Below are 25,966 nucleotides of genomic sequence, written 5' to 3'. Positions count from 1 at the left end.
AGGAATAGGGAGTGTTTTTTATTTGATAAAATAAAATAAAATAAAATAAAATAAAATAAAATAAAATAAAATAAAATAAAATAAAATAAATACACATCTGCTTAATCTATATACTCTAACATGTCTCACACACAGTCACAATCACGGTGTCAGAAACTCTAGGAACTTGCTTTTACTGCTGACTGTAAAGTTATGGTAGATAACCCAATATAGCCAAACACCAATTTAATTAAACAGCATCCGTGCCCAGTCTGCAGATTACACAGTTTCTCCATGCTGATGAGTCTCAGTTGCAAACCGTGAATGACTTGCGTCTGTTGAGTCACCATGCATAATTTATGCCACGTAACATTAGCTGAACATAAACATTAAACTCTGATGAGTCAAGGTAGTTATTTTGCTTCAACAAGCCCGAGATCATAGCTTTCCCATGAACAGTAAAGTGCCTTTGTTTCAGATTATGCAAAAATAAGTCCCTTATTGTGCAACGAAAGAGGAAAAGGCAGTGCCGCTGATTATTTATAGCCGTTTCATGTAGCTGAATTGGTTACAAACCCATATTGTGTGCTTACAGACTGATAACTCTGTATTAATGTGAGAATTCACACAGAACTGAATTCACACTGCTGGGTTAGACGGGGATCTCACCGATCAGTAAAGCCCCGTCAACACAATCTCTCAGATTAGCATTAGCCCAGGCACTGGCGATAATCTGAGAAACGTGAGTCCGTGATTCGGTCTAAGCACAAAACACAACAAAACCACAGATTGTTCACGTCTAGTGAGGGATTTCACTAGGCTTTCTAGAACTCTGGATGAACCTTTGATTGGCTGGCCGGGAAGTGTTGGAAAATTCTGGAAGACTGACATTCCATGATCGCAATACAAGAACAGATGGCGAGATTATTCTAGAGTAGAACCTCACTCCATTTAAAACTCTCACTGCTGGAGTCTTCTACAATACTGGACAAAAATCTGGAATAACTTAGATTTTTCAAAGTCTATTTGCTCACCAAGGATGAAAAATATGATGAAAAACACTGTAAATTTTGTGATCAAAGCTGAATTTTCAGCATCATTACTCCAGTCTTCAGTGTCACACGATCTTCAGAAATCATTCTAATATGATGATTTGCTGCTCAAGAAACATTTCTGATTATTATCAGTGTTGAAAACAGTTGTGTTGCACAATATTTTTGTGGGGAAACCATGATTCATTTTATTTTTCAATAATCTTTGAAGAACAGAAAGTTCAAAAGAACAGCGTTTATTTGAAATAGAAATCTTTTTACTGGCACTTTTGATCAATTTAATGCATCCCTGCTGAAAAAAAGTGTTAATTTATTTTTTAATCTTACTGACCCCAAGTTTTTGAATGGTATTTCTCAGTTTACAACAAATATTAAGCAGCAACTGTTTTCAACATTGATAATAATCAGAAATGTTTCTTGAGCAGCAAATCAGCATATTAGAATGATTTCTGAAGATCATGTGACGCTGAAGACTGGAGTAATGATGCTGAAAATTCACAGCAATAAATAAAATTTTAAACAGTGCATTCACACAGAAAACAGTTATTTTAAATTGCAATAATATTTCACAATTTTTACAGTATTTTGGATCAAATAAATGCAGCTTTGGTGAGCAGAAGAAACTTCAAAACTTCAAAAACATTAAAAACACTTAATTATTCCAAACTTTTCACTAGTAGTATATCTATTTTATTACTTCAGCATTGAATCACGTGTCTTGTTGAGCAGATGTTACTTTCAGTTTCAGTTTTCACCCGGGGGCAGAAAAAAGTAAGAAAGAAACCATCTAGATGAAAAAAAAAAAAGAAAATTTCTTCATAAAAACTTAAAATCTCCTGTCCATATTGATTACTGTAAAATGTTCACATCTTAACTCACTTTTTTGTCTTTCTGAAGTATGTGAAGTATAGTATTTAATCTCACATGATGGTCTTATCTAGGTGAACGGACATAAAGCAGTTCACAGGTCTTCATCACCAGTGAAACATCTCCGACTTCCTCACATGCCTCAAAGTCCTCTGGCTTCGTGGTTATGTAATATCATCATCCGTCACATGCTGAAATCCACTAAACTGAATTAAACCAATCTAAACCGGATGCCATGCCAAACGACCCATTAAGCTCTGCAGAACCGAGAAACATGTGTCTAATTCCCCGTTGTGCCTGGCTTTCCGAGGAACGCGGCTAATCTGGAGCATGAGGGGGAAGAGGAGGAGTCCTGCTGGACTAATGGAGGTCCTGATGGAGGTCTTGTGGTCTCCTTCATGGGTCTCATGACCGAACCAGGCTCTCAGCCAGAATCAAACTCATGACACGGCCGCAAGCTCCACACGGCTCCGACTGAACACTGGAATACCATTAAAACCTTTTCACAGGAAATGGAAGCGAATGTTCGTGAATTTCCCTTGGGTATCTATCTGAGAAGAAAGGGTTGGAATCAATTATATTTTACATGAGTCCAAGAACTTCAAACATCAGGAAAATCTGATTCATAGCTAAAACCTTCACGGACAAATCGTTCATAACATATAACATGCACTATGTATTTACAAAATAAATAGGATGATTTTACAAGTCATGTCACGCCATCTTTGAAGATAGTGTGTTTTGGACAGTTTGAGTCAAATTGAAGCTCACGAATTGAAAGGAGGCAATTTTTTAACTCTGTATTTCACACAGCTACAAAAAGATTTTCTTACTTAGTATTTTTGTCTTGTTTTCCAGTCAAAAATATTAAAACAATCTTTAAATCAGATTGCATTAAATGTATCATGGTTTCCAGAAAAATAAAACTTAATATCTGAAATAATTCTGAATCTCAAATAAATGTATCTGATTTAAGATTGTTTCAGGATTGTTTGATGGATAGAGAGAAGCATTTATTAATTTTTGTAATATTATAAATGGCTTCATTCCAACTTTTCATTAATTTAATGCATCCTTGCTGAATTAAGGTATTAATTTCTTGTTTCTTTTTATCCAAATGTGTTTTTTTTTTCACGGTATGTCATGGTTTCCACCAAATATTAAGCAGCAAAGGCAGTTTTCACCACTGATAATAATCAAAAGATTAGAATGATTTCTGAAAGATCATGTGACACTGAAGACTGCAGAACTGATGCTGAGAATTCAGCTTTGCATCACAGCAATAAATAACATTTTAAATTTTAAATTCACATAGAAAAAGAGTTATTTTAAACTGTAATAATATTTCACAATTTGTACTGTTTTACTTTGAGCTGAAGACACTTCTTTCAAAAATATTAATGAATCTAAATTTTTTTTAATTGAGTTTCCTGAAAAATGCATCAACATTAAGTGTTTGTTTTTTTTTGCTTAAAATAAAATAAATATCTGCCAAAAATACACTTTAAAATTCAAAAAGAAAACGAGATTATTTTTCTCGCCCCGTTTTTTTCTTCTTGTTTTAAGCAAAAACTCATTTGATTTTGATACATTTTTCAGAAGACAAGACCTAATATCTTAAATCATTTCATTTCTCAAGTACATGTGTCTTTCTGTTGTTATTTATTTGTTTTCTATATTTTGTGTGTTTTGTTTATTTTTTTTCTTTATGTATTTAAATGAGTTCAGTGAACATTAACAGCTATTGAAATTTTAATCACAAAGTCAGGAAGTGAAGTCGCAGAGGTTAGGACATTGTGTGTGTGCCTGTACTGGAAGAACCGTTGCTATAATCATGACTAATAAGATCATGTTCCCTTCATTGTCAACAGTGAGTGACTCATGTTCACATGTGTCCTTCAATCAGTAAGACAGACGGACAGACAGACAGCAAGATGGAAAGTGCATCTTGTGTTTTCACTGTGTGAGAGGTGAAGAAACACAGAGAGAAAGACAGAAAGAGATGAACACTAAATTAATGGTACTTTTACAGTCTGTCTAAATAATGAAGGGATGAAAGGTTCTCACAAAACAGCAGTTCATTCTGGTGAAGAACTGCCCACTTAGACTAATAAAGCTCTTTTTTTTTTGATTCAGATGAAGACAGATCACCCAGACCTGTGAGTCGAAATGTGTGGAAACCAATGGAAAGTGTCTGGAACATTTACGGTGGGACACTAATGCTTTGCTTTTGATATGCATGCATAACCTTAATGGCAAAACTAATAAGGTGGTATTGTGGTCTATGGCATTATATCATAGACAGAGTCTTCTCTCTCTAGTTAGCAGAGCTCAGTGGAGTAAAGTGACCTGAATATCTGAGCTTCAGTCACAGGGGAGTGATGCACAGGTAATGGCACAACTGCTATGAATGAAAGATACTGAGCACTGATCACAATGTGAATGCAAATAAAGACATTCACCTGGCATTTCTAAGATGCACACTAGAATCTGTGCATGCATTATTGGGCAAAAGCGTGAGTATAAGCAGTCTTTTAATCAACGTCATCTCTCACAACTATGAAAATATGTCAATGGCTTAAAAATCGTAAAATTAGTGAATGGTTTAATATCATAATGTTAATATTACATCACGATTATATAATATCAACAATCTTTCTATATGTTTGCTAAGGTGATCTAAATGATTTTAAACATGCTTCTATGCAGTTTAACACATAATTTTACATTACTGGTCACAACTATATATAAAAAAATTATAAATATTTAAATTTTAATAGATTTATATTTATTAACATTTACATGTCATATATATATATATATATATATATATATATATATATATAATATTGTATATATTTATACATTATAACCTGCTGTTTTTTCATATATGTGTATTAATATTTATATTTTTGAAGCGAATAACATAATTCATAAGCATGTTTTGATAATTGCAGGTTTTAGTTTTTTACAGTTGTGTTGTGCCACCAATTTGGAGCTCATGGTCATGTGTGATGATGTTCATATGTACACGCTCTCCACCAGAGGTCAACAGGAAGAGGAAACGGTCAGACTTTTACTGTATGTCTGTTTAGAAGTTACCTATGAATCGGCACTAAAGGATCCTTACGTAATGCTTTTTTCCTTAATCTGTGTGAATTTGACAAATAAGCCTGCATCCATCCTCATAGAAATAAGGTATAAAACAATGCCAAAAATCAAAAGGCTGAAAGGAAAAGGTCATTTAACAAACCACAATAAGATCTTTGTACTAATAAGTGAAGCATCACTTTCATTATTGCTCATTTCAGAGTTACCGATTTGAGTAAACCTCCTAGAAACCAAACACAACACACTTATACAAAACACACCGCATACACAAACATAATGACACCTAGAAGCTCCCTAGCAAAGGCCTGGAAACAAACCACAACATCATATAGGCCTACTCACATTTTCCTGAGTGTAAATGTAAAGCATATAGTCTGAAGCCACAGTTAGCTGGAAATAGGCTGCATTCACATGATGTTTTCATGTTTTCTTAATTTGACCCTGGAACTCTCTATTCTAGATTCTGAGAAAAAAAAAAATTGATCCTCTAACACTTACACTCTCTATTCTTTTTCTGTTCTTACTTGTTTACTTTGTGAAAAAAGAGCCTCTAACACTTGCATTCTCTATTCTTTTTCTATTCTATCTACTTGTTTTTCTTTTTAATTATTATATATATTAAAAAAACCTTGCTACGTGTGCTGTGTTAGGCTAAGCAAGACTTGTCATAGCACTTATAATTATTGCCCTTTTGTTGGCTTTTTATTGCATCTATTGTCCTCATTTGTGAGTCGCTGTTGATATAAGTGTCTGCTAAATGACTAAATGTAAATATTTCTGTCAACCGTTACCATGGTTACCCAGAACTACCAATCAGTATTTGTTAAAAACAAAAGGTACACACAATATAACCTCATAGTGATAGAAAGAAGACAGAAGTCAGAAAGATCTTTATTGCAAAGTATGTTTGCACAGACAAGGAATTTGTTTTAGTGTCACAAGCTTCCAGAACACAGAGACAACAACAACACACAGATAATAAAAATAAGATGTGAATAAAATACACATGCATAAATATAAATAAACAACAAAAAATGTACAGGTGTGCTATAGATAGAATAGGAATAGAATAAAATAAAATAAATAATTAATTTTCACATGAATTCTTTTTAGAATGTCATCGATAATAATGGATGTTATGAATGTTATCAATATAAATTTTAAGTCGTTTTTTTTTTCTAAAACTCTCTCAAACGTCAATCTTTTCTAAAGAAAGGCGGGGCAAAAGTTTCCATATAAGGAAGGGTGGGGCTTCGGTGACGTCATACGCTAGCCAGCGCCCCTTGAGCTGGAAAGCAGTGTTGCCATGTCCGCGAAATTTGGGCTACTTTAACACTGTTGTTTTTCACATCCGCGGCTTGAAGCGACCCTAATAACGTGATATTTAGCCCCTGTAGTGCGAATTTCACCAGGGGAACATTACCAAACCAACCCCGCCCCCACCGAAACACGATTGGCCTAGTTTTGAAGAGCAATTGGGAGGGTTTTGTTGTGAAAACCTGGCAACCCTGCACTTACGCTAGAGGAGAGCGGCGGCGAGCACGAGCCTCCACTGGCGAAAATGACGTTAGCGTAAGCAGTCTTCAAAAATCGAGGGAAAAAATACAAGTGCGGAATTAATTTTATCAGCTTTTTTTCTCGAGTCATTCGCGTATTTTTATTGTTGTGAGTGAGGAGAATCTCTTCCGGCAGCTGATGTTGATTTAGAGGGCGTTTTTTAGAGAGAGAGAGAGAGAGCGCGAGGGGGCGGGTGTCTCTCTCTCAGCCTCGCAGCTTCAGACGCTCGCGGAATTACCTCACGGACGGTTTACTTTCACATTTATCGCTTAATTTCGGGATTTTCTGGATAAACAACGCCGTACTCGATGCGCGGCCTTCTAACGGACATTCGCCGCTGATATTACTCCCGCTTTTTTTCTGTTTTTGTGTTTTTCCCCTCAGTTGAGCGTTCGTGCGTTCGTTGGGATTCGTTATGAATTCCAGCCCGCTTTCTAACGGCAGACTCCTGCCGGACAGCCAGAGCTGGAACTCCTCCGGTTCCGACGAGGATCTGGACGTCGAACCGGGACCCGGGCCGCACGGAGGGGTGGCGGAATTCGGCGGGGTGCTGAGTAAGGTGGGTTAAGACCCCGAATTATCCCTCTCGACCCGGGAAAGCGTGCGTTTATGTGCGTGTTTCCACCTGATCCGATGTAAACAAACGGCGGGCAGTTGGATGAATGACGAAGCCTGTCTAGAAGATGCCTAATTTTGCCAATTTTAGTTATGATGTTTTGCATAGTGATATTATTTTAATGACAAGTAAACCATTTTTACCATATTACCGTAATATGCCAAATGTTTAACTTATGATCTATTCCTCATTACTGCCCGCACCCATGGGTTTCCTTAATTAAATTAAGCACAAATCAAACGCAGTGCAACAAATCCTACAAATACTTGGCAGTTTAAATAATATATCATTATTTGTTCGCATTACGGTATGATTTCCAGTACATGTTGACCATATGCTGCTCTTTAGACAGTGAGCCCCATCAAGGTTATGTTAAAACCAAGACTGTTTTTTGATGTTTTATGGTTAATGTGATGCATGATTATCTTTCTTCATGCGTATATAATACGAGAGGAGGGCAGCAGGTTCTGTGCTGAAGCTGGAGTTAGTCGGGGTTACTAGAGTTCATTTGTTTTTCTTCCTGATGGGATTAGAGGAGAAAACCTCTCCTCATGACTCAGACAGCTGATCATCTGTTTTTGTGATGAGAGGAGCATATTCCATAAGAGATTAGTGTATTATTATACATGCATTGACCTAAACCCTCGCCCATCTGAAGGATATCTATTTATGTATTAAATAATATTATCAAATGTCATATTGAATTGTGCATCAATTGTTTATTGTTATTAGCCATCTGTGTGCACACTCTTAGATACAGCTTTTGTTTGCTTATTGTGTTTCTCTACAGTGGACTAACTACATTCACGGATGGCAGGACCGCTGGGTCGTTCTGAAGAACAACACCTTGAGTTACTACAAATCCCAGGACGAGCGCGAATACGGCTGTCGCGGCTCCCTGTGCCTCAGCAAGGCGGTGATCACAGTGAGTATCCCGGGGAAGGATCCTTCCAGAGCAGAGCCAAAATCAGATTGATGGTGTACATTGTAAATGAATGCTTGAAATGGTTCAGATTGGAGATTGTCATGTTGAGAGCTGCAGAACTGTAGTTGAAAGGAAATGCATGGGATACATGATGCTTTTTTAGTATGCCATCGTCAGGATTACTTAGCATTTACGCATATTTTTTGGCATATTGTGCATTGTAATGTTTTAATACCTGATTAGACACGAGGTATGTGATTTCATATTAATAACCGTGTTTTAATTCAGTGAAATTGATGCATTATTGAAACGTCACTGATTGTTTTGGGCCATCATGTTGTTTATTGGATGTTAAAGGTCGTCTCAAAGTTATGAACAAACATTCGTCCGATAACGTTAATAATATGTTCGTGCTATTGTCGTGCTAACATTCTCAAAACCTTAGCACAAAAAAACATTATTTATACATTGTTCATTGTTTTGTATAAAACATTTAGGGAACAATTTGTTTTTTTAAATTTTGCAAACATTGCACGAATGTTACCTTTGCATGTTCTACGAAATGTTAAAGAAAACCGTTTCAGAGAACACGCAAAAGTAACATTCACGTAATGTTTGCAAAATGTTAAAACAAATTGCTCCCTAAATCTTTTCTCTAATATTCAAATAACCAAGAGTTATTTAACCAAAAGTAATTCATTTTTGAACATTCAGAAATAACATTTTAATAACTTAATGGGAACATAAATATTGTGTTCTTAAAGTATGTTTTAGTTAGCCAAGTCTGTATTGCTGCATATCTAGAAATTAGTTATAAACAAACATTCTTCTAACGTTAATACAATATTTATTCTACTGTAAGGTTATCGGGTTTTTAACAACATTCTCAAAAAAAAAAAAAAACATTATTTCTACATTGTTCATTGTTTTTCTGAAACATTTTAGTTGGATGTTTGTCAATTTCTTTTTAACTTTGAAACTTATGGTGCTGAGAACATTCAAAGATAACATTCCCATAATGTTTGCAAAGTGATAAAATGAAACATTCCATTAATTTTTTTTCTATTATCTTTTTTTTTAACTGGACATTTTGAATTGAATTCAGAAATAACGTTTGACCAGAACGTCAGCAAAACATTTTTAGAACACATTTTTGTTAACTGGGTTTGCATCGCTGCATCTCTAGAAATTAGATTTGGTATGATGGTTGTGCTTCATCTGAAATGATTATTGCTGAGGCAGTAGATGTGCTGAGAGCTCTTTCTAGGCCAGAGGAGAGGAGAAAAGAGATTGATGGAGGACAGACACAATCCTTTGCCACAGGCAGCCGGCCAGGCACAGAAAGACTGTGGCCTATTTTCCCCCATTCATGCTGAAATCACACTAACACACACCTGCGGAAGCTACAAGCCACTGTGAACTTTGCCTTTAAACGTGTCATGTTGGACTCAAACTGAGTAAATTCCAATATTGCTGAATATAGGTGCTCAGGCGACACTTGTTTGCATTATGCTCAGATTTCGGCTTGATTGCTTATGATCTGATTTAGCTCAGACAAACAGAATGAAATGAGAATTCCCTGCATTGCGCTGAAGATTAACTCATGACCACACACAGATTTCGACATGTGCTGCAGCAGTGCACAAGCTCTGCCCACATTATCTTGCATCACCACTGAAAATGAGGAAACAGGGCGAAGGTTGTGTTGTTATGGAGACCACTGGAGAGGTACGAGTCCTTATGGTGACCCTCTTACAGTTAGTCCTTCAATGATTAAACCAAAACTCTTTCTGAAGATACAGGGAAAGGAACATACTAGTGTTTTCTGATATGTCTTAGCCATAATAAAGCATAGTAAATGGCATACATACAGGAAGTGAAGTCTGAATTAGTCAGGCATGGCGGTCGAGTTTCATAGGTTTGCGACCGTGTACTCAGCCTGCGTTCAGGTAGTTCATGTTTAAAGCTGCAGGTCGCTGCCGTGTGTTCGACATTCTAATTCGATGCTTTGCATTTTGGCTGAGCGAGAGAAAAATGCCTCCTTTGTTTCAAGACTTGAGAGTGACTGTTTTCCAGCTATGTATTTGTTGAACTTCAACCATTATGGTTAATCGTAAATATTAACTTTGGTATTAAATGCAAGCGTGTGGCAGAAATGTGACATTTAGGGTCCAAAATTAACTTTAACATCAGCCAACGGTGAGTGAATTGACAGAATTTATAGGCTATAAATATTCTCTACTGGCCTTTTTCACAGCCTGTTTGGCATTAAATTTATTTTTGGAGTATTTCGTTGTTTTTTTTCCCTTGTTAAACACTGCTGGTCACTGTGTGCATATATAAGCCTTTCAGCATCTCTGTATCAATTCAAAGCTTTTCAATATTGTGATTTATATATATATTTTTCAATATTGTGATTTTATATATATATATATATATATATATATATATATGTATATATATAATTTTTTTTTTTTTTGGATTAATGCAAGGAATATTCCTAGTTTTTCACGAGTTTTCAGTTGACAGTTTGTAACTCTTTGCATTGAATCACATGTGTTACTTGCATCTGTCATGGTTAGACCCACTCTATCCATTGGATTTCATCCATGTATTATGTTCCAGTTCCTCATTACACATTTTCTGTGTAATCTCAAAAAGAGGGCAAAAACAGACACCCTTTTTTGTGTTTATAGTGCATCTGAACCTATTTCTCTCTCTTAGCAAATCTTTCTCTCTGGATGCCGTTCTGGAATACAAAGCAGCTTTATTCAGATTGATTCAGCGCACACACAGCAGCTATCTGTCCTCATAAATCCTCACAAAAAAAACAGGTTATTGTGTCACACTGCTCTTCTTGCCTGCGATTACGCTGTACTCACATGACTCACACATACTTAAACCACACACAAATGGGACCACCCTAAAATCAGACTGGCTTAACCCTTGCAGGCACAACAGGATTACACCGTCCACGTGAAGACCTGATTAAAACCCAGAATGCCTCATTGTGTGCCTTTAAAACTCTCGCTGGTTCAGCGTTCAGATGAGCGCACAAGCTGAAAATAGTGTTAATTGTGCTTTTTGTGAGACACTCGTGCTGTTGAATTGGACTTGATTAGATTTGTGAACGTCAGACATCAGGAGATGGAGACGGATTGTTAAGAGATCAATCAGTGTGATGACAAAAACAATTTCACAGACACTCAGTCTGATTTAATTGGTCTGACAGCAACACTTAACGAATCCAGTGTGCTGTTTTACCATTGCCTGATTTCACATGAAAACTCAAGCAATACTTTTCCTATTGCTCATACTTTCTGTTAGTGATTAAAACAAACTTGTAACCAGAAATTAACTTAAAACCATGAAGGGACAACATTTTTACAACCATTTTAACATTTCATTTAAATGTATCTATGTTGTCTTTTAGGTCAAATACTTAAATTAACAGATTCAGAATACGATTTGTTATAATGCTCAACACTACAAAAACATGTAAAAATCTGATGCAACCTGAGCAGATCTAAATGCAATGCTGGAACCAACACTTTTCATTCATTTTCACGTTTCACATTAATCACGACAGCCAAAATAGATTTAGCTGTGTAGGATTTATTTATTTATTTTTTGCATCCAAATCTTGAATTTGGGGGCATTTTTGTCCTAACCATCTGCTAATTTGTTAAATTTAGCTTGCAACGTGTCCTGCACAGTTTATGCTACAAGGACGTTCCATGTTAAATCCACCAAATTTCAGAGTCTTCACCGGCTTCAATTTTTGATGTTGTTAATCTGTTTTTTTCTGAAGAAAGCCAAATGTCAAAATGACAATTTTCACCTGAGATTTGGAGCCAAACTACAGGGGGGTAAAAATGTTTTTAGAAAATAGCAGCATCATTATTTTAGTTTTACACAGAGATTGGTAGGTCTATTTGTAAAATATGTTGACTTAGTAGTCTTTGTTGCATTATATGCCAATAGTGACAGTTCAAAAATGGGAAAAAGCAGTACTTGAGTTTTCCCGCCAAAGGTTTGTATGCCTGTAATATAGGAAGTATTAAAGATATTGTAATATCCTTTTTAGCCAAGGACCTGTAGTTGAGTTGACACAGAAAGACCCTACAGATAGTTTGACTTTGGCAAGTAAGCAACAATATTGCAACATGCTAAAAACCACTCAAAGTCATGCCCTGGACATTATCCTACAGTTGTGTTCGCAGGTAGTTTAGGTTATTTTCTGTGTTTCAATTCATAGTGTTTTGGTTTGAATCTGTTATCAACAGCTGTATTTAGCCCAAGAAAAAAAAAAAAACCATCAATACAGCGACCACATCACACAGCTTTCAGCACTTACAGTGCATTGAACTAGAACTATGTGCTTTGGTCTCCCGAGTTTACGCTCACGTGAGCTGGATTTTCTCTCTCCCTTATGCTCTCTTGCTAAGCTCTCCCGAAGCTTGGCCCGTAAACATGCAATTTCTCTTTGAGCTACACTGGACCTGGACTATGTCTTGATCTGACAAGAGCAAAGTGTAGCTCTCTCGGTGTATCGGGCATATGGGGAAGGACAGGTATGCAGGTACAGGTTGTTCTGGTGCAGGGCGGTTTATTGTAAATGCCACCGTGGGATCTAAATTGCAACCTTTGGCTCATGTCAGGACAGGCAAAGTTCTTAATAGAGTTGAGTTTACAGATAAATGCAGTAGAGGAAAGTGCAGCATTCTTACCATTTGTTGTTCATGTTCTTGTGCTTTTGTTGAAACACAATTCGATATTAATTTTTTTTTTTTGTAGTGGGGTCAGTGACAATATTGATCGAGCAAAGCAGAAAACACCTTAATTTTGAGCCCTTGAAGTTGTTGGATGAGTGGAGAGAAGTAAAAGAGAAATAAAGATGAAGTGAAACGGGAGGAAAAGCAGAAACTGTAAAGGCAATTTGAATGTGGAAACAGTTTGTATCAAGTTACTCTATTGTTTTGAACTCACAGTTTTTGTTTCTTTTTGCTGGTTTCATTAGAGATAAAATGGATCAAATTGAGGTCTTCCTGTTGAGGATGTGTGTGCTTTCTTTGGTGTCCAAACCCTCAGGTCTTGTCTGTATTCTCCTGTTTTTTTTTGTTTTTTTTAGACTATTCATGTTGGTTTGGGCTGAATATCGCTCAGGTTGCTCTCAGTCCAGAACCGGTTTCATCTATCCAAACCTAAACCACAAGAAAACCTGATCAAAACTGCTACCAGATGAGTTACCGGCCCATCAGTCTTCTGTAAACACAATTGACTTGATCCACATGTAGCCTTACGCTCGTGTGCTGAACTGTTCTGGCACATCAAAACGGGAAAATTATTCTATCATCTTCCCGATATTTACATGCCACCTTTTTATTGTAAATCATTTACACACAGATGTCTCACCAAATGAGAACAGTAGTTAGTTTTGTGATAAAACAGCAAGTGCATGCTTACTCTGTAACAGAAAAGGAGTCAGTTGTCATCAGCTTGCAACCGTTTACAGCTACACTGAGAGAGAGAAATGAAGAGCAGAGTTTGTTTTTATTGCGGCGCATCTTTTATGTAGGCAGCAGTCACCAGGGTTCAATAAACGGTGTGTAAAAGCCTTTCAGACATTAAATGAAGCTGCTCTCTTTTGAAATAAAATGGCAGCTTTGGCACTTTTTGTCACCGCAGACCATTGCTGCAGGAAAGGCGTGCATTACTTTTTCATCAAACTGAGGTCAAGGTTTCAGTGCAAACCAAAATTCAGAAATGAAACCGCAAAAAGTGTTTTGATGTCTTCAAAACTGTGTTTCAGAATGTTGAATCATTTCGAAAAAACTATCCATGCATGCACAGTCTCTAAGATGTGCTAAATCTGTACTTTGTTGCACACCTGACTGCTTTTATAAAGTAGGCTAATTCTTAAAGTTTATAAATATCACTTAACAGCAATGCCCATTTCACCACGTATGTACACACACACACACACACACACACACACACACACACACACACACACACACACACACACACACACACACACACACACACACACACACTTGTATTGGGCTGCTGAATTTTTGATAAAGGCAACTGTGTTTGTAGTTACAGCTGCCAAAGTAGAGAAAGGGAGTCAAGTGCATTTTAAAATGTCAATGACTTTATGTGCAGAGTGTGTTTGCATTCGCATTTTCGATTAGTGTGCTTTGCTAAACTTCAGAGGAGTGCTATCAAGTGGCTTGTTCTCATTCTCGCAGCCATTGTGTGCATGCTCTCACCTTTTGTCACATGGTAAACTGTGGGCTCGAGTTGTTATCTGAAATCATGACTGTACCATGACCTGCTTGGGCTCAAAACACTAACTAACCATAAACTAGTGCACTTTCTTGCATTTGCACAGATGACACAAGCAGTTCTCAATGTCTGAAACAGATGGTGCGTGCTGTCCTCCTCTCCTTGACTTGACCAGTGCTGTTTTTTGTTTTTTTTGTCAAACTCTCAGGAGTCAATTTTTGAAAAACTGTTTTGAAACGATCATTATTTTTGGATTTCCGTTTAGCACAAATATTTCACACCATCTTTGAATTATTAGAAATTAATCATCTCTCAAAGTTGTTGTATAGCCTTACTTTTATTGTATGGAAAAGAGCGGGCTTGGCATTTACAAAAAACTAAAAAAGCAAAAAACAAATTGTGCTTTTCCTATATCCACAAGTTGGGTAATAAAAAAATGCATTGTGATTATTTGCGGGTGGGTCACGGGGTGGATAAAAGAAATCATAAATGAAGCAAATATTAACTTTTTTTTTTTAAATAATGTTTTTTTCATGAGGCAGACGATTTTGTGTGCACATAGCAAATTTTTTATTGTTTCTCAAAAAGTCATAGCATTTCCACACCGGCGATTACATGACTGTGGCATCAAATAATTTATGTCCCCATGCATCATGTACGTCGTCACACATTGACGTCATCAAATTGCGATTGGTTTGTGAGATCGGCCAAATGTAGTGAGTACCGATCGAGTCATAAAATGTGATTATCGGCCAATAGATTCGAGCATCCCTACCAGCAGCACTTGTGGAGTAGAGAAATGAAAGAATCTTGAAGCTGGAAGAAATCTTTTTTTATTTTGCAAACATGTTTCGGCACACAGGCCTTCATCAGAGCTAAACTCCTGGAAATACAAACAAAAACAAGATTCAAAATGGCAATCAACCAATATGTACAAATATATGTATATTTGACTTGAACTGCAATTCATTGACTGCCAGCTAGAGAGGTGGCAACGGCCGGCTCCGCCCACTTTAGGGTTAAAAAATGCTCTTCAGAAACCTCCGGGTGACGTCATTGACACTACGTACATGGTTTTATACAATCCATGGTTAAATGCCAATAAACAAAAAAGAGGACCTAGGATAATTGCATTTAAAATGTTTCGGTGCTGAATTGGTTGCATTAACCTCTTTTAATTGCACTCCTATGTTCAGTAATATGATCTATTTGACAACAACAGGTTTCCCCAACATAAACTTTTCCATAATGGCATTGTATCAACGATATAACATTTTTAGCATTACATGTAATGAATTTTTAGAACATTTACATGTTTGTGTCACCTGTATCTAATAACATCACATAAACAGATTAGATTAGTATGGATGGTGAACAGAATTATTGTAATTGTGAAGATCGACTGGAGACGCTTTGTTGTGCTTCGTCCCTTTAAATCTTGAGGCAGTCACTGCAGAGCTGCTGGAAAGTTCGATCAGCCCAAATCTGCTGGAGCCATTGAGCGCCTCGGGCTTTCAGAGGGCTTTTGTTAAAATGTGTTTGAGTGAATCTGTGTGTGAAAGTGTCAAACGGGCTCCATTACAGATCAAACAGTCAGTGAACCCTGAAATGTCCTGTAAAGAAAACCGATGCTGAAATGAGGAGGAGGTGCGAGCAGCGTGGAGAGACAGGGATGTGGGAGTGAACGATCTGTGATATTTTTAAAAGGGTGGAACAAGTGAAAAAAGAGGCTGTGTACAACTGTCCTGTTGTCTGAAACGGGAAGTTTGCTCCCTTGTGCCCTCCAGCTGATGAATTCCTGTTTGGTGACCCTGGGGTCGAGTCTGAAAGTCCCTCTGCTCATCTCTCCTGTCTTCTACTTCCTTCCTTCTAGATTTGTTCTAATTTAAACATTTAAGTCACATATAGATGCACTTTAACCTGTCAGTAACAGCGGGTTAGTTAGTCATATGACATGCGGTCTTCCTTTGCATCCCGTGTCCTAATCTGTGGGTCAGTGTGGCTTGTGTTTCCTTTGTTCAAGCTGAAGTCCCACCTTCCTGTGTTTCTGATTTCCCAAAACATAGATCTGAGACTGAATTTCTCAGTAAACAGCAATTTACCCATTATCTGTGAGCATTAACATCCACCTCTAACCAGCTTCTGATATCATTATTTGCTGGTTAATCACATTCAAGTGTGGACTTCGGCACATTGTGCTTAGTTATTTCACACCCTGGACATGTTATCCTCATGGTCGTTTTTGTTTTGCCATGCCACAACTCTGTTGGGATGTTTGTTCTTTAAATGTAGATCTCAAAATGTCAGGTTGTGGAGACTATGAACATGCTTTTTTTTTAAGTAATTGGCATACAGATTATTGTGATTTTAACAATTTAATTGTCTTTTTAGTTAAAATAATAGTTCATCCAAAAAATGTAAATTAAAAATTTTTTACCCTCAGGCCATCTAAAATGTAGATGTGCTTGTTTCGTCATCAGATTTTGAGAATGTAGCATTGCATTAGTGTCTCAGCAATGGATGCTCTGCAGTGAATGGGTGCCGTCAGAATGAGAGTCCAAACAGCTGATAAAAACATCACAATAATCCACAAGTAATCCACAGCACTCCAGTCCATCAGTTAACATCTTCTGAAATGAAAAGCTACATGTTTGTAAGAAACAAATCATCAAGATATTAAAATATTAAAACTCCTGAGAACCGTTGACGGACTATTATTCAGTGAACATCAGGTACATTGTGATGTTTTCACTTTTGCTCTGTAGCACATTGAATAATTTAAAAGATGTTGTAAAACTTGTGTCAACGGCCTATAAAGCACATTTAATTAGGCAACAGAGAGCTTTTTAGTCCATTTTTTGTGCAACAAATTAAACTTTAGCATCAAATGACTGACTGTACATAAATGCACTTGCATTTCTATAAGCTTGAATAATTGAAGTTAGTTGATTATGCAGATATATAAAAAGGATTACAAACCATAGATGTCTCTGACTTGCATAATTGTAATTAATAATCAGATTTTTGAGATGTAGTATTTACTTTGGATGCATCTGTCTAATTTCTTTAAGATAAATTATTGATGTAGCTGTACAAAAGCCATTCAGATGTGTGTATTTGTACAGTGTTTTAATGCATAATTCTTATGTTGCCGCACACAATGTGTTGATTATTGTCCTATTATTGGGATGCTGTATATGTGGCATTTCATTTAGTTGTTGACACAGTGCTGTACATTTCACAGGCTCCCTCATTGTCTGTCTCCTTGTGCCGTTGTGACTTTGCACACGTAGGCCTGTATGTGTTTGTGTGCATGTGCATGCTGGGAAATTAAAATGAGTGTTTGTACTTGCTCTTTCTGTCTCTCAGTTCAGTTTTTTTTAATTTTCAATTGCCATGTTTGTATTTAAATACAAAATTGTCAAAGCATTATACACAAAACAAGTACTAACAAGGAAAATACATAAACAACAAATAACAAAAAAGTATTAAATAAGGTGCTGTGTGTGTTTGTGTACACATGGTGTCTTGCAGGTTAAGTCAGTCCCTTAGTGACGACCCTTGTGTTTATTTTAGTGTTTTTTTCTCGGTACTCGCTGTGACCCTCTCGGCGCTGCATTGCCCACCATGTCTCGATTTTCCATTCCCAGAATCCTGCTCAACACTTTTCCCATACAGGCAGTAGAATGTTCCCGCGTCAGTCCATTCTGGGTTCCATGCACAAAAATAAGCACTCCTAAATCTAAACGGACATTTCCAAGTCGTTTTTCAAACACTGTCATTGTAAATGCACAACAGATCTAAACCGACTGAACTCTTTGCAGTGCATTCTGGGATTGCCTTCTCCGCAAGTGCTTCTTATAAGAGAGCATAACGTTGTTGGGTTGTGAAGAGTCTCACGCTGTGAACAAGTCGCTTAGTTTTCTCATTGAGCTCTGGGTTTGTAGTGGGAAGATGCTGTTTTTATGTAAAAACTGTTTGAGGCCTCTGGCACTCTGTGTTTGTTTGTTTTTGTGGTTGTGTTTTGTGGTGTGATAAGTGGTAATCATCCTCGCTCAGATGTGAGTGATTATTCTCCTTCCTTTAAACACATGCAGCTTTGTCTCCGGTCTCATTTAAGCCCTTTCAGTCCTCATGTGTCGTCCCATCATGCCTTTTCATATTGTGATTCGTGTCAGGCTTTGAATGAGTGTCCCCCGCTTTACCCACAGGACCAGGTGTCTGTCATATCATTTGGGTTTTTTCTAATGCTCTTTCTCTATTGATGTAGTCTGATGTGTGTCTTTGAAAGGACTCAGAGTATTACTCACGAAAGGTTTGTGTCATTTCCTGTGAGTGAAAACAATATATAGACTCTTTTCGTTTCTTTTTTTATAGCCTTGCCTTCTGTGGTTGCAGGTACCAACAAAAGTAAATTGTGACTTCCCTAAAGTGGTTGTGTAGGATTCACTCTTATCTCATGAGTTAATGATCTGAATCAGTTCTCTGAATTGTTCAAATGAATCACTCCATGAACTTAAGGTAATTCCTTTTTAAATGAGAAATTAAAATAATTAGTAAATGGTTTAAAAAGTTATAAAATGAAATAATGAAAATTAATCACTTATTGAATAAATAATAAATATATTAATTATATTAATAAAAATAAATATAATATTAATGATTAAACATATTTATATATATATATATTTTTTTATATATATATATATATATATATATATATATATATATATATATATATATATATATATATATATATATATATATATATATATATAGTACAGACCAAAAGTTTGGAAACATTACTATTTTTAATGTTTTTGAAAGAAGTTTCTTCTGCTCATCAAGACTGCATTTATTTGATCAAAAATACAGGATAAAAAGTAATATTGTGATATATTATTACACTTTAAAATAATTGTTTTTAAATTTATTATACTTTAAATTATCATTTATTTCTGTGATGCAAAGCTGAATTTTTAGGATCATTATCACATGATCCTTTAGAAATCATTCTAATATGATGATTCATTATCAAAGTTGGAAACAGTTCTGCTGCTTAATATTTTTTCAGAACATGTGATACTTTTTTAGGATATTTTGATGAATAAAAAGTAAAAAAAAAAAAAAGAAGAAGCTATGTTTTTAAAATATAAATATTTTGTAATAACAATATACACTACTGGTCAGTAATTTGGTGTCAGTAATTTTTTTTCTTTCTTTTTTTTTAAATAAAATCAATACTTTTATTCAGCAAGGATGTGTTAAATTGATAAAAAGTGATAGTAAAGAAAATATATTATTAGAATATATATTATTAGAATTTTTTTTTTCTTATTTTGAATAAATGCAGTTCTTTTTAACCTTTTATTCATCAAATATATTAGACAGCAGAACTGTTTCCAACACTCATAATAAATCAGAATATTAGAATGATTTCTAAATGATCATGTGATAGACTGGATGTTACATGTGACACTGAAGGCTGGAGTAATGATGCTGAAAATTCAGCTTTGCATCACAGGAATAAATTATTTTTTTAAAGTATATTCGAATAGAAAACTATTATTTTAAGTTGTAATAATATTTCACAATAGTACTGTTTTTTCTGTATTTTTGATCAAATAAATGCAGGCTTGATGAGCAGAAGAGACTTCTTTCAAAAACATTAAAAATAGTAATGTTTCCAAACTTTTGACCTGTACTGTGTATGTGTATATATATATATATATATATATATATATATATATATATATATATATATATATATATATATATATATATATATATATATATATATATATATATATATAGCTGAATGATATTTTTTGAAAAATAAATCAATACAATAAGTAAATTTAATAACTAAATTTAAAAAAAAAAATACCGACATTATAAATAGGACATACTTGGTGTTCACAGATAGAGGGAGGCAAAAGAGAAGAAACACTGGCTTATAGGAGTGCAGTATATCAGACTGAAGCAGAGGAGTGTTTGACTCCTCATCTGGTCTTCATAGAGTAGTGTGAGGTCTGCAGAGATCAACATTTGGCAATAATACAAACACACACTCCGACATGGCTGCTGTTAGTGTTTTTTCTTTTTTTTTCAGAGAGAAATATATCACATATCCCAGCTGGATCTGTGGATCAAGGCTCTCTCTCTTTTCTTTTGGTTGTGGTTTTTCTGTCTAGTATTGAATAGTCCTGATTAACCAACAACAGATTGGATTCTTGGATCCCTCTCTCACCCTAAGCACCTTGTTTAGAAATGTAAAATGTATATACAATGTACACGATCAGATCAATCTAATCAGTGTTCTCTCTCTGTCTCTGTAGCCTCATGAGTTTGATGAGTGCCGGATGGACATCAGCGTCAATGATAGCGTGTGGTATCTACGCGCTCAGGACCCAGAACACCGCAACCAGTGGATCGATTCCATCGAGCAACACAGGGTGAGTGTCTGTCTTTACCCAGCATGCTCTTCTCTCATGCAGCCAGACTATCGACTATCAGTACTAAGTCTGGATTCTGACTGAAACCACAACTTGTTCTTGTTGTTGTTTTTGTGACATTAGATTAATCAGATTAATCTGAAACGGGACATAACAGTCAGACATCGCTGTCTTGTTACTAAAATAGTAAACTCAAGAGTCGGTTAGTTACCCATCCACAGGCTGCTTGCAGAGTCACAAAATGAAATAATACGTTGAGATGAGAAGACTGACTGTGTGTGAGATTATGAATGTGATTCAGTCTATTTACATCATCTGAGCAGCAGAGCACTGAAGTGATTTACACACACACACACACACACACACACACACACACACACACACACACACACAGGAAGTCAGTTCAGGTCACAAACGCACAATCCTATGTTAACGCAAATAAAAACAATGACTGGTGGTCATGCATGAAACCTCATACAGCAGTTAACATGTACAAACACACGTGCACAGCAGTTCAATAATAACTGCGCACCACTCGCATTGCTGTAGTAAAATACTGTAGAGAGAAAGGATGTGGGCAGGTACAGACAGTGCAGTGGGTGGGTGAGGACAGAAAACTGCTGTGGTGGAAATGAAACTCAAGAAGAAGGAAAACAATCGAAGGAGGGGAAGCGATGAGAAAGGCGTCATGATGTGTATGTATATATGCTAGGTGTAAATATGTTCAGAGCGCTCAATTGTGTACCAACATTGTTGACAGCTGTTAATGCAGAGTCACTGTTTTAGATCTACTAACTGTAATACTGTTTAAGATTTCCACTCAAACCGAAAGCATGAATCTCAGCTATGCGCTGCCGGTTTCAGAGCAACATGCAAAACTGGCATTTCAATCACTGATGCGCTTCACTCAGCAGTGCGCAACTAGGCAGCGCATATACGTAATTGCCGGATACACACCAAAAGAAAAGCTTGCTGATTTTAGGTTTTAAAATGTAAAATTAATTATAAAAAAAGTTCATATTAGCACTGTATTTTTAAGTGTACTATAAAATAGCTGTATTTTTATGTAATATTTATTTTTAAATATAATAGTATTATCATGCTGATATATATATATATATATATATAAACCTTTCATAGAAAATTGTCAAAAAAAACTTTTTTTAATTTAAGCTATGTACTCCAGCCCATGTGTGTTTGTGTGTTGGTCTTTCAGCGTCTGTCTGCTGAGTTTGCACATATGGACACACCCTGACACACATGCTTCTGATTTCTGCCGATGATGGGAGGAAGAGGGGGTTTCGCTCTTACACACACACACACACACACACACACACACACACACATTCACACATTCACACACATTTCCCTGCTCATTCATCCTTCTCTTGCCTCGAGGATGACCCATCTCTGATAGTGACTCAAACACACACACACACACACACACACACACACACGGCTCTTCTTGGAACAGGCCTCTCAGTCTGAATCACTGCTCAAGCTAAGATCAGCTTCAGCTATGAATGTTTTTAATTCATACCTATTACATGACATGACAGGTGGATGTTTCGATATCAAATTATCTTTAAAAATCATGTGGTGTGGGAATCTGACTGCAGAAATAATGCATAGCATAACATAGTCTGTTTGCAGCTTTAATAACAAGTCTGTGGCTTCAGTTATTTGGACCCGAATGGGTGGTGTTGGTCAGCCTGTTGTTGAAGATTGTGTGTAATCTGTCCATCTAATCAGAGCTGTATTGTGTTAAGCCTTTCACTCTCACTGTCAACACCACACACTCACAGCAAAGCTACTGGAATTAAGACGTGCGCTTGTGTATCTAAAAGAAGTGCTTGATTTCATTTCATATAATCTCTTGTGTCCATGGCTTCAAAACATCAGCACTCACTCGCTCCTCACTAGGGTTATTATCTTAATTAAGACTAAAACCTTTGAAAAACATTGCTGTCACTAGAAATAAAATATGTATAAAACATTTCAAGTAGTTTTCAAGACAATATTTGTCAATTTCCTTTAGTTTAACAGGACTTATAGAGACAGCAACCTAAATAAACTTGATGCTGTCTGTCATTAATGTTTATTCATACATTGAATACTAACTAGTGTTGTTTTGAAGTTAAATGGATTATTCTGTTTCTGTAGTATTTCTGCACCTGAATATTATACCTACCTGAAAAACTTAAAGCTCAGTTCATTTTATTTGTATCTTGTTATTGTATTTGTTTGTGCCATTGCTCGTCATTTATTTATTCTAATTTTAATGCTGACTGTTTACTTTTTTTTTTTTTTTTTTTTTTTTTAAATTCATTTCAGAGTTTGAAATCAAAGTTCTTTTTAAGCATTATACATTGTAAAACACAAATACACTCGGTGATGAAACATTTGAGTTAAAAATTTGTCAACAACAAAAAAAAAAACCCTAACTCCCCCCACAAATTACAAAAATTCCCCCATAAGAGCCACCTAAAAGGGGAATTTCCCCCATTTTCCAAAATGAAGGTCAGGGCCTGGTTTAAGTTGAAGTACTAAAATGGCTCAAACTGAAAAAACAAACAAACAAAAAAAATATAGATATATATAAAAAAAAAAAAAATATATATATATATAAATGAATTTTTTTATTTTTAGCTAAAGTGGTAAAATAATTAAAACTGAAATGAAAAAGAAAAAAGATTAATTAAAACATTAAAAAACTATATTACTAAAATTTTCATTAAAATGAAAACATTAAAAATAAAAACGAATTAAAATTCAGTGTTAATTTAGCATTTGAGATGCTATTATATTTGTATTAATATTTTGAATCAAGTTCTATCTTTGTTACGTTTTTATTTTATTTTTAGTTAATGTTTTAATTTTTGTGTGTGTGTGGTTCTCAATTAGCCTAAATAAGTTTTTTTTTTTTTTTTTTTTTCCCCAGTTATCATTTATTTTAAGTACCAATTTTTTAAAAAGCAAAAAACATGGGCCGCGCGGTCCGGAGCGCTGTATGACTGATGCATCCATTCAATTGAACTTTACTCCAAATATATGAACTTACCTGTTTTGAATACTTTATATTTAACGTGTTCGTTTATGTCCAATATTTAGTGTTAAACTGTTGGTCTTTAAATGAAAACTACTATTGATTTTCGTTGACTGATTTTGCAGAACATTTAGACTGATAACTTCCGTGCACAGATGCAGCAAATTAGTCACAGGACGCGCGGTATTACAGTTGCATCCGACTATATATAAACTAGCTGTTTTAAATATAGTGTTTTTATATTTAACGTTAGTTTATCAGTATGTTTGAAAGTATATTTTTTCGATTATTGGTGATTCCATAGGCTCTCTCTCGTGCACCTGCGCAGTTTAAAACACCAAATAGTTATGCTATGACAAGTACAGAGAGTCTCTCTCTTGCTCCACCCATGCACGATAATATCGTGTATCGTCGATCTCTGACGATTTGAAAAATGACCATATCGCCCAACACTAGTTTGAGACACTGAATGCTAATTCTCTGGTTCTATCTGATAGTTACCTCAAATTCTGTCCACTCAAATGTACATGAACTCACCGTTGCCATCTAGTGCTGGAAAAGGTTTAATTCCTCACTGAAGGCCGTGTGTATGTTCAGTATAGCATACTTCATACTACATACTACATACCCACAATGCAGCATGTTTACCATTGAATTTCCAGTGTGATGTCCGCTTTAATATTCAATATTTCATTGGCCTGCAAATGACAATTTCACACAGTTTGATTAAAAATAATAATAGAGATCGTGAAATAGATATAATAAAATAATAATAGAGATGGATATTAAAAATATGCAGAATACCATGCAATATATGTAATGTCATGTGACAACAACGTAGCGTAGCTTAGTGTGAAGTGCTTGTCATTGCATACTACATATGGTTTCTAATTCTAAATGAAAGTTTTCATGACAGATTCATTCAAAAATACATTAAATAATGAAGACAACACTGGCTAAAAAAAAAAAAAAAATGAATATGTAATGCAGTGCATATATTTAGCAAACCTTTTTATAGATGTTTCACCAAAATCATTTCTGCCAATGCCAAAAATGCTTGGTTTTGTCACTAATTGTTTTACATACTGGGTTTGAAAAAGAGTATATACTACTAAAATTGTATACTAGTATCCCATATTGAACATAGCTAGATGAATTCTTCTGTATTTTGGGGTAAAATCTTGTGATAGATAAACTGAGATACTGATTTTTCTTTTCCCATTCAGTTGTTTTGACTCTTTATCTGCTCTGACAGGTGTACATATATTTAACATTAATAGATTGTTTTGACTGTAAAGTCGTGTGTGTTTACAGGCAGTTTTAATCTACAGGAAAAGTTTGTTTGTGTAGGTATACGTGTGTGTTCCTATTTCTCTCTGGGCTTTGTGTTCACTCAGATTCACTGGATTTGTTTCAGTATGCAGAACGTCAGGAGAAGTAGTTGATTTTCAGATCGTATTTCATTCCCCTTTTCAGATTGACTGGATTGGCTGAATTTATTAATGTGGTAATAATGTCAAATTTGTTCATCTGGAGGAAAGATACTGTAACCTGGGCTTGTGCCGTCATGCTCTGCACAGAAGCCTCATGGGGAGACGGACATTGTGTGTGTTTATGCTGCCAAATAAACTCAGAAACTATTTTCAGAGGCTGTTACTTATGAAATGAGTCACAGGAGAGCTCTGAGTTCATGTAAAGTGACTCTCTGGACTGTGTGTGTGTGTGTGTGTGTGTGTGTGTGTGTGTGTGTGTGTGTGTGTGTGTGTGTGTGGTTTTATAGTTTTGTTGTCTCTCTCACACACACACACACACACAAACATCAGTTTATGTTGCTTCTGTCATGTTTGTGTTTGAATTGTAAATATTAGTGTGAATATGAACTGAATATACAGCTCCTTTGAAAAGTTTGTTGTCAGTAAGATTTTTAATATTTTTTTAAAATAAGTCTTCTGCTTGGCAAAGGCTGCATTTATTTGATCAAAAATACAGTAAAAAGAGTAATATTGTGAAATTATTTACAATTTACAATTACAATTAATGCTTATTTGCTGCTCAAGAAACATTTCT

The 25,966-nt window shown here is 35.6% G+C and overlaps 1 protein-coding gene across 4 annotated transcripts in view; it reads left to right on the top strand.

Annotated features, from left to right (window-relative positions):
* The first annotated feature begins 6,525 nt into the window (after window positions 1-6,525).
* Window positions 6,526-25,966, top strand: part of LOC109056492 (ceramide transfer protein) — a 33,167-nt gene continuing 13,726 nt past the window's right edge. The window contains exons 1-3 of one of the 4 annotated variants that reach the window (XM_042778533.1): window positions 6,526-7,125; window positions 7,973-8,107; window positions 20,737-20,853. In XM_042778533.1, coding sequence (XP_042634467.1) covers window positions 6,982-7,125; window positions 7,973-8,107; window positions 20,737-20,853 — 396 coding nt within the window. In that variant the 5' untranslated portion in view covers window positions 6,526-6,981. The remainder of the gene's footprint in view (window positions 7,126-7,972; window positions 8,108-20,736; window positions 20,854-25,966) is intronic. The other 3 variants (XM_042778532.1, XM_042778535.1, XM_042778534.1) reach the window with 3 other exon arrangements.

This window comes from Cyprinus carpio, chromosome A21 (genome assembly GCF_018340385.1).
Source record: "Cyprinus carpio isolate SPL01 chromosome A21, ASM1834038v1, whole genome shotgun sequence".
NCBI classification, from domain to species: domain Eukaryota; kingdom Metazoa; phylum Chordata; class Actinopteri; order Cypriniformes; family Cyprinidae; genus Cyprinus; species Cyprinus carpio.
The sequence above is the reverse complement of the archived record's forward strand: the minus strand, read 5'-3'. Positions and strand labels throughout refer to the sequence as shown.